We start from the raw sequence: 9,181 nt of genomic DNA, 5'->3' as shown, positions 1-9,181 counted from the left end.
TAGTCTCTTGATTTGTTCATTTTAGCCACTCTGACTGGCGTGAGGTGGTATCTCAGTGTGGTTTTGATTTGTGTTTTCCTGATGATGAGTGACGCTGAGCATCGTTTCATGTGCCTGTTGGCCATCTGGATGTCCTCTTTGGAGAAGTGTCTGTTCAGATTATAGTTTCTTTTAAAATAGTAGCATTATTTTTCATCTCTATATGCAACAACAAATTGTTAAAGTACTAATAAGTTTGAGTAAAGGTGTAGCTCTTGAGTTAAAGAAATTTTTTTTGCATTTTCCTTTTTATTTTTTTTTCTGTTTTTTTATTTATTTTTGAGAGACAGCGAGAGACAGCACACGCAGGGGATAGTCAGAGAGAGAGGGAGATACAGAATCTGAAACAGGCTCCAGGCTCTGAGCTAGCTGTCAGCACAGAGCCTGACATGGGACTCGAATCCACAAACTGTCAGATCATGACCTGAACCAAAGCTGGATGCTTTAGTGACTGAGCCCCCCAGGCGCCCCTTTTTTTGCATTTCATATATTTTCATTATGAAAATCCAATCCATGGGCATATACAAAAGTAGCTGCTTTTCTCTAATAAGGACTCACAAACTCAAGTACTTTTTATTTCGTCTTTAGGGCTTAGAATTGCAAGAGACATCTTGTCATACTGCTGAAGCTCAAAGAGTTGATGAAGTTTTTCAAAGTGCCTTTGAACAAGAATATGCAAGAGTATGTTCTGTTAATGAACACTTTGGAAATGTCTTGACACCCTGTACTCTTTTGCCAGTAAAACTCTACTCTGATGCCAGGAATGTTCTTTCTGGCATAATCGATTCTCATGATAACTTAAAAGAATTTAAAGGCGACCTTATTAAGGTACTTGTGTGGCTGCTTCTTCAACACTGCTCCAGAAGGCCCAGCATGCAGGAGGGTGTTCACAAAACTGAAAATAAAGGGAAAGAATCTCTAATAATCCTGCCTGTTTTGAATACTTCACCACAAACCCAATCCTCAGAAGACACAGATAGTTCAAATTCAGAAATTTTGGATGACTGGTCTGACGATAATGTTTTTGGTGATGAGCCAGCCATCAAAAAAGGAAAAGAAGAAAAAGATCAATTAAAAGTTGTACCAGGTATAAATTTGCCTATTCCAGGGTCAGTAGAATCACAGGGGGTTGGTGATCATTCAATAAGCACAGTTCCTGAAAATAATCTTTACAAAGCAGTTATATTGGGATACCCTGTTGTTGACAAAGGAAAACAAAAAGACATGGCATATATCCCTCTCATGGAGTTCAGTTGTTCTCATTCTCACTTGTTAAGCTTACCTGAAGAGTGGACATCTAATTGTTTGCCTAACTCCAAAATGAGAGAGATGAGCTCATTATTTCCAGAAGAGTGGTACCAGTTTGTTTTAAGGCAGTTGGAATGTTTTCATTCAGAAGAAAATGCCTCAAGTGTACTGGAAGAAATCACCAAGGACAGAGTTTTAAAAGACTTTTATGTTCGTGCAGTAATGACTTGTTGTTTTAGTTTATTTGGAGTAGATACTATGGTTCCCAGTCCCGGTCACATATTAAGAGTTTATAGTGGTGTTTTGCCTTGGTCCCTTGCCTTGGATTGGCTCACAGAAAAGCCAGAACTGTTCCAACTAGCACTGAAAGCTTTCAGGTAATTCATTTTGATTATATACAAATTGTAACTGGCAGAAAAATGATTTTTTAAATAACCTAGAAGGAGAAACTTTTTCATTTTTAATTTTAAAAAATAATTACTTTGCTAAAAATGAAAAAAAATGCTTAGTATATATAGTGACTCTATCAGGAGTACACCTTAATTTCTACTTCCTTGTATTTTATTTATGTGGAGAACCTATTTTTCATATGGCTTATTGGATTTCTTCACTTTCACTTCACTCCATCATTTCTCCCTGAAATATGCAGGATATTTCAATGTCTTAAAGATATTGATTGAATAAGATCTATTTCATCTATAAAGTGGATTTTATAAATTTTACTAAAATTTTAAAATTCTTTGTTTCTCCATTTCTAAGGTATACTCTGAAACTCATGATTGATAAAGCAAGTTTAGGTCCAATAGAAGACTTTAAAGAGCTGACTAACTGCCTTGAAGAGTATGAAACTGACTGGTACATTGGTTTGGTATCTGATGAAAAGTGGAAGGAAGCAATTTTACAAGAAAAACCATACTTGTTTTCTCTGGGGTATGACGCTAATATGGTAAGGTTAAAAATGTGTTTTTAAACATTTTCATATATTAACCTTAAAGAATGGAAACCAGTTATAAAGTATTTGAACTAAGTGATAAAGATATCACATTCTGGGCATGGATATGTTAATTATATTATTAAGGTATTTGTAATCATGACTTTATGGCCAACATAGTGCAATACGAGAATGACTGGTTATTTACTTTTGCAAACCTAATATGAGCTCATTAAAAATGTTGTGTGGCCATTGTGCAATAACTGACCTATAGGATAGCCAAGTAAAGTTAATTTATTGTAGCATATTTGACTAAATGGATTAGATTCCTACGGCAAATTTGAGTCATGAATTACCACTTTGGATTGGACTCCTAGAAGAAAAGTTAATTTATAAGTGGCAAAGCATTCCTTTTGCCAACATCCATGTTTTATTTGAAGCAAATCTGACCTGTGAAGATTCAGGGAGACTCCAAAAAGGAAATAACTTTTTTTTTTTTTTACGAAAATAGTGCCTGTTCTCATTACATGTAAAATATCATCAAGTGTGCACAGTATGATTCTATGTTACATACTCATTGTAGGTTTCACATCTGGCGTTGCAGCTTGGGGAGCTTCACAGATGTGCTCCCCATCAAAAATGATGAAAGTTATTTTGAAAAACCATTTAAAGACTTGGAAATGGTCCTAAGGGCATATAGCAAATGAAGGAACATTTATTTAAGAGTACTGTCTAAAACCCAGTAAGAATAGTGAGAGACTGCAGTATTTCAACCAAGACCCATTACTCCCCAGCTCGGCAAGACAGAAACTCTGCTCACGTTGATACCATCAAGAAGGGTTCCCTCTCACTTCAGCTCCTGGTTGGGGGGCTGTTTTCCTGGGAGAAGCAGGGCTTCAGCATTTCTTACCTTACTTCTAGCTACCTGTTGTGAGACTAGGTTCTGGGCATGTGTGGTCAAGAGATAAGAACTCCTTTCTGGCCAATGCATCTCTTTGGATGGAGGCTTTCCTCTGGACTTGGTGCCGCTGAGAATGATGGGGACCTGAACACCCTTACCTGCTTGGCAGTTGAAGGTTCCACCCTCGGAGAGGCAACCAAAGAAGACCTGAGGTTATTGCCCCCTTCTGTGACCTAAAGCAGAGGTGTTTCTCAAAAGAAGCGTGTCATTATCTTACTCCCAGATATAGAGCTCTGGCTCAGAGATTTTGCCCAGTAGGAGAAGCAGATTATTAAAAACAGAGAGCTCTACATCTCTTCCTAAAGGAAATTATTTTATTTGCAACAGTGTGGATATATTGACACCTAAGATTCTCTCAAATAATGGAGCTTGTGGTAAAAAGTAATTAAGAGGTTGGGGCACCTGGGTGGCTCAGTTGGTTAAGTGTCTGACTCTTGATTTGGCTCAGGTCATGTTGTCAAGGTTGGTGAGTTTGAGCCCCACATAGGCCTCTGCACTGGCAGCACAGACCTGCGGGGATTCTCTGTCTCCTTCTCTTTCTCTGCCCCTCCTCTCCTCATGCTCTCAAAAATAAGTAAAACATTAAAAAAAAGTAATTAAGGGGCTATGGTAAATTTATTAGAGATATAAACTATATAAACTAAACTGTAGGCTGGATAGATAAACAGAACCAGGGAAAGAAACCGTAGAGAAGAGCCTTCTTGTGGTCAAAAAAAGGAGCCCAAGCTTAATTGCGTCAGTCTGTGAAGCGATTTACATTCCAGGTCATTGTTGAAAACAATGCAATAAGCAACCGCCTGGCAGTCACAGGAGCTTAGCAGCTGGGTGTGAGCACTTGATAGATGAAGAGAGTGCCTTGCTAAACCCATTGCCATCTCATGGTAACCTGGACATTCACAAGGTTGCACTCCCTGAGGAACCACATCAAGGGCTTCACACTTATGGGGGGGTTAGGGATTAACTTCACGAAAATCATCGAGCCACTCACTAAACTAAGCAAATAACAGTAACATTATAACATTAATATAACACTGACAACATGCAAACAAAACAAAAATAGATAAGACTTCATCAAAAGTAAAAACTTTTGTGCTTCAAAAGACAGGATCAAGAAAGTGAAGACAGCTCAGAGACTGGGGAAAATATTTGCATATAGAATATTTAAAGAACTCTTACAACTCAATAATAAAAAAGACATTTTTATTAAAATATGAACAAATTTTAAGATGAGCATAGGATCTCTATATTTCTTCAAAAGGAGATAACAAATGGGGCAGTAAATAGGCCCATGAAAAGATGTTCAACATCATATGTCATGAAAGAAATGCAAATCAAAATCACAATGAGATATCACTTCATACAAGGACACACTCTGATGGCTGAAATCAAAAAGGCAAATAGTACCTGCTGGATGAGGATTTGGAGAGTTAGAACTCTCCTACAGTGCTGGCAGAGATGAAAGTGGTACATTTGGAAACCATTTGTAGCAGTTTCTTAAATGATTAAACTTAGAGTTACTATCTGACTTAGTAATTCCACTCCTAGGGATATGCCCAAGAAAAATGAAAGCATAGATCCACATAGAAATCTGTACATGGATATTTATGGCAGCATTATTTATGACTGACAAAAGGTGGAAACAACCCAACTATTCATCAAGTGGTGAATGAATAAGCAAATTGTAGTTTATCCATATGATGAAATACTAGTCCACCATAAAAAGGAATGAAGTACTAATACATGCTACAGCAGTAATGAACCTTGAAGACATTATGCTAAGAAGCCAGTCACAAAAGACCACATATTATATAATTCCTTCCATATGAAATTTCCATAAAAGACAAAACTATAGAGATAGAAAGTACATTAGTAGTTGCTTTTGACTGGGAGAATGAAGGGGTAGGAGGATAATAGCTAAAGAGTACAGGAGATCATGAAAATGTCCCGAAGTTGTGGAGTTGTATATGTTCGAATATACTAAAAACTACTGAATTACACACTTCATATGAGTAAATTTTATGGAAATGTGAATTATATCTCAATAAAGCTATTTTTAAAAAGAGCCTATTGTGGGATTGTCCACTGACTAGTATTTATGACTTAGGCATCGTTGAGGCCTGATAGGGTGAAGGAATAGAGAAGGAAAGGAAAGAGAAGTAGCTGAAATTTTGCTGTTTGGGTCACTGAATGAATAGCTGTCATTTCAAGCGTATTCAGAGAGCCACCAAAGAGAGGGGATTCTTGATTCTGAAGACAAGCAACTCATGTGTGAACATTTTAATATGACTCTTTCCTGTCCCCCTTTTATACTTTAAAGGGAGTTTACACTGGGAGAGTACTTAGCCTTCAAGAATTGTTGGTCCAAGTTGGGAAGTTAAATGCTGAAGCTGTTAGAGGCCAGTGGGCCAATCTTTCCTGGGAATTGCTTTATGCCACGAACGACGATGAAGAACGATACAGTATCCAAGCTCATCCACTACTTTTAAGAAACCTTACAGTACAAGCAGCTGACCCGCCCCTGGGATATCCAGTTTATTCTTCAAAACCTCTCCACATACACTTGTATTAGAGTCCATTTTGACTTGTAAATGTATTGTCATCAAATGAGATGTGTTTTCTTTTTTTCTATTCTGGAAAAGTAACAATGTGATTCCTCGTAACTTCACTGAACTTCTCTCTTACAAGTCAGGTGCCTGAGAAAAGCTAAGCTCTGTAAAGTTGATTCTCTTAGCTATCTTAGTGGTTACGAAAACAAACGTTGTCTAACATAAAAGTTTGCGCCCTGTGGATTGTGGTAGGCTTTAGCAAATATAAAACATTTGTATAAGATTCGATAATGAAGTTTTTAATGCTTTGTTAAATATGTGACAGGGACTTGCCTTACAGAAGTCAACACCTTTGTCATGTTTATGTACTTAGAGAAGATACACATACATGTCAGTGTTTTAAGGCAATGATAATGGATCCTATTGAAGGCTGTAAAATGTATATATATTTATTTGAAATATTAAACTTTATAGTATTTTCAAACTTCATGCTATCTTATTTTAACATTTAATATGGTCTGAGTATTTTCATAGAATCTATTCATTTTCTTTCTGTATACTTCAGTTCAGAAACCTTAAAAGCCTTTAATAAAACCTCTTAGAATAAAATATTTTCCTTTCCTTTCCCAGTATCCTTTTGATATATGTGAAAGAAACTGGGTTTAACTTGTTCTTCAGGATTAATGGTGTTTGGTTACAACATAATGAGTTCACAGCTAACGGCCATTCTGTAGATCTTGCTATGACTTCCCCAATAGGACTAATGGTTACTAGTGTTGTAGGTATCAGAACTAAAGATGTAAAGAAATGGAAAGAAAAATTTCATAACGTGATCAGGATATTCATTCTTTTGCTGCTTATAGATACAGAGAAGAGATTGGAGGTTGCATGAGGAGGGGAGGGGTGCACGAAATGGGTGAAGTGGATCAAAAGGTATAAACTTCCAGTTATAATTAGTCATGAGGATATAATGTACAACATGGTGATTATAGTTAATACTGTATCACTCATCTGAAAGTTGTTAAGAGTAACTCTTAGAAGTTCGCATCACAAGAAAAAAATTTTTGTAACTGTGTGACAGATGTTAACTAAACTTATGGTGGTGATCAATTCATGATATATACTAATATTAAATCATTATGTACACCTGAAACTAATGTTATCTGTCAGTGATAGCTCAATTAAGAAAATTAGCAAGTTGGGGTATCTGGGTGGCTCAATCAGTTAAGTGTCCAACTTTGGCTCCGGTCATGATCTTGCAGTTTCTGAGTTTGAGCCCTGTGTCAGACTCTGTGCTGACAGCTCAAAGCCTGGAACCTGCTTCAGATTCTGTGTCCCTCTCTCTCTTTGCCCCTCCCCTGCTTGTACTCTCTTTCTCTCTCAAAAATTAAAAATATTAGTAAGCATTTTCTGAATTCCATGATCAATGTAGCCAAAAAGATATTAAAACGTGCTTCCAAGGTTGTTCCTTTGGAGAAACACTTATGATACATGTGGATTTGTTTTATTATCTAATTGGATAATAATTTTAAGATTTAAGATAAAAAGGGATGATGAAATTTCTTTGACCTTTAGCCTTAAGATTCTCAAATCTCAATAGAAAACAATACTGATTCTTGCTTCAGAGAATAACCTTGGAAGTTGATTAAAAATCATTATAAGGTTTTATTTTATTTTTCTATGTTCTTTTTTTCCTGAAGAGTATACTTCCCATACTTCTATGAGGCAATGGCAAATATTAGAATGAATGGTTGGGATGACATAAATGTCTACTAGAATATGGCTATAAAAAAAGATGAGGGGGCGCCTGGGTGGCTCAGTCGGTTAAGCCTCTGGCTTCGGCTCAGGTCAGATCTCACGTTCGTGGGTTCGAGCCCCGCGTCAGGCTCTGTGCTGACAGCTAGCTCGGAGCCTGGAGCCTGCTTCAGATTCTGTGTCTCCTTCTCTCTCTGCCCCTCCCCCTCTCATGCTCTGTCTCGCTCTGTATCAAAAATAAATAAAACATTAAAAAAAAAAAGCTAAAAAAAAAAAGATGAGGAAAGGTTCAACACAATAATCTAAGTTCCTACCTTAAGAAACTAGAAAAGAGCAAAATACATGCAAAGTGAGCAAAAGGAGGAAAATAATAAAGAGTAGAAATCAATGAAATTGAAAATAAGAAAACAATAGAGAAAATTTTAAAAGCAGTGGTTCTTTGAAAATTTTCAATAAAATTGATAGAATGAAATAAAGAACATGACTACAAATAGGGGCACCTGGGTGGCTCAGTCAGTTAAGCATCTGACTCTTGATCCTAGCTCAGGTCTTGATCTCAGGATTATGAGTTCGAGCCCTGCACTGGGCTCCACGCTGGGTGTGGAGCCTACTTAAAAGAAAAAAGAGTATCATTACACGTCAAACAGCCATTAAAAAGATAATAAGGAAATACTACAAACTTTATATTCATAAATTTGACAACTTAGAAATTGATTCAATTCTTGAAAACCACAAACTACTAAAACTCAACCAAAAGTAAAACTGAGACTAAATAGACAATCTCATTATACTGTAACCATCTAAAACATTACATTTTTAATTTAAAACCTTCTGAAAAAAATAATCCAGACTCACATAATCTGGCCTCTTTAATCTTAGATTGATCCATGTTGTTGCATGTTATCAATAGGCCATTCATTTTTGTTGTTCTATGGAATAGTCCCCAATTTGTGTATTTCATTCATCTGTTGATGGACGTTTTGTTTTTTTCACAGTTTGGGACTATTATGTAAAAGTTGTGAATATTCATTTACAAATCTTTGTATTGACATACGTTTTCATTTCTTTTGGGAAAATACCAAGGACTAGAATGGCTGGATCATAGGGGAGTGTATGTTTAACGTTTAAGCAATCGCCAACCTTTTAAAATCAATTATACCACTCTACATTCCCACCAGAGTGTATGTGTATGAACTACGATTATAGAAACCCTAGAAAATGCAAACAAATCTAGAGTGACAGAAAGTATATCATTGGTTATCTGGGATGAGATGGGCATGGGAAATAATCACAAAGGGTCACAAAAGAACTTTGGGGGCTGATGGATATGTTTGCTCTCTTTTTTGTGCTAATAGTTTCCTAAGTGTGGCCATAGATGTCAAGACATATCAAATTGTATACTTTATGTGCAGTTAGTACATTATAGTTAAGTAGAGGTGTTAGAAATATTAAGATGTTTATTTATTTAGTAGGATATGTTTATTTAGCCTCTAAACTGATTGTGACTGAGGTCTCGTGAATTACTGGGCACCCAGTGGTTGGGCAGGCTAACCCTAAAGCCATAGCTTCTACTGGTAACTCTTTTAACCGACTCTCCAGCTATCACCTTGCACAACGCCATCTCGGCCTCACTTTCAGCACTGATAGGATGAGCACTCTGCCTTCAAAGGGTGATTCGAGATAATGGTTAGGAAATGAGGG

General features: G+C 36.7%; 1 protein-coding gene across 3 annotated transcripts in view; it reads left to right on the top strand.

Moving 5' to 3' along the window:
- Positions 1-6,214, top strand: part of PCNX4 (pecanex 4) — a 36,453-nt gene extending 30,239 nt beyond the window's left edge. For all 3 annotated transcript variants that reach the window (XM_029950431.1, XM_029950433.1, XM_029950432.1), the window contains 3 exons: positions 628-1,664; positions 2,047-2,233; positions 5,497-6,214. In XM_029950431.1, the coding sequence (XP_029806291.1) occupies positions 628-1,664; positions 2,047-2,233; positions 5,497-5,748 (1,476 nt within the window). In that variant the 3' untranslated portion in view covers positions 5,749-6,214. The remainder of the gene's footprint in view (positions 1-627; positions 1,665-2,046; positions 2,234-5,496) is intronic.
- Positions 6,215-9,181: the final 2,967 nt, after the last annotated feature.

Source organism: Suricata suricatta, chromosome 9 (genome assembly GCF_006229205.1).
Source record: "Suricata suricatta isolate VVHF042 chromosome 9, meerkat_22Aug2017_6uvM2_HiC, whole genome shotgun sequence".
Classification (NCBI taxonomy): Eukaryota; Metazoa; Chordata; class Mammalia; order Carnivora; family Herpestidae; genus Suricata; species Suricata suricatta.
Note: the sequence above shows the minus strand (reverse complement) of the source record. Positions and strands in the feature narration are given on the sequence as shown.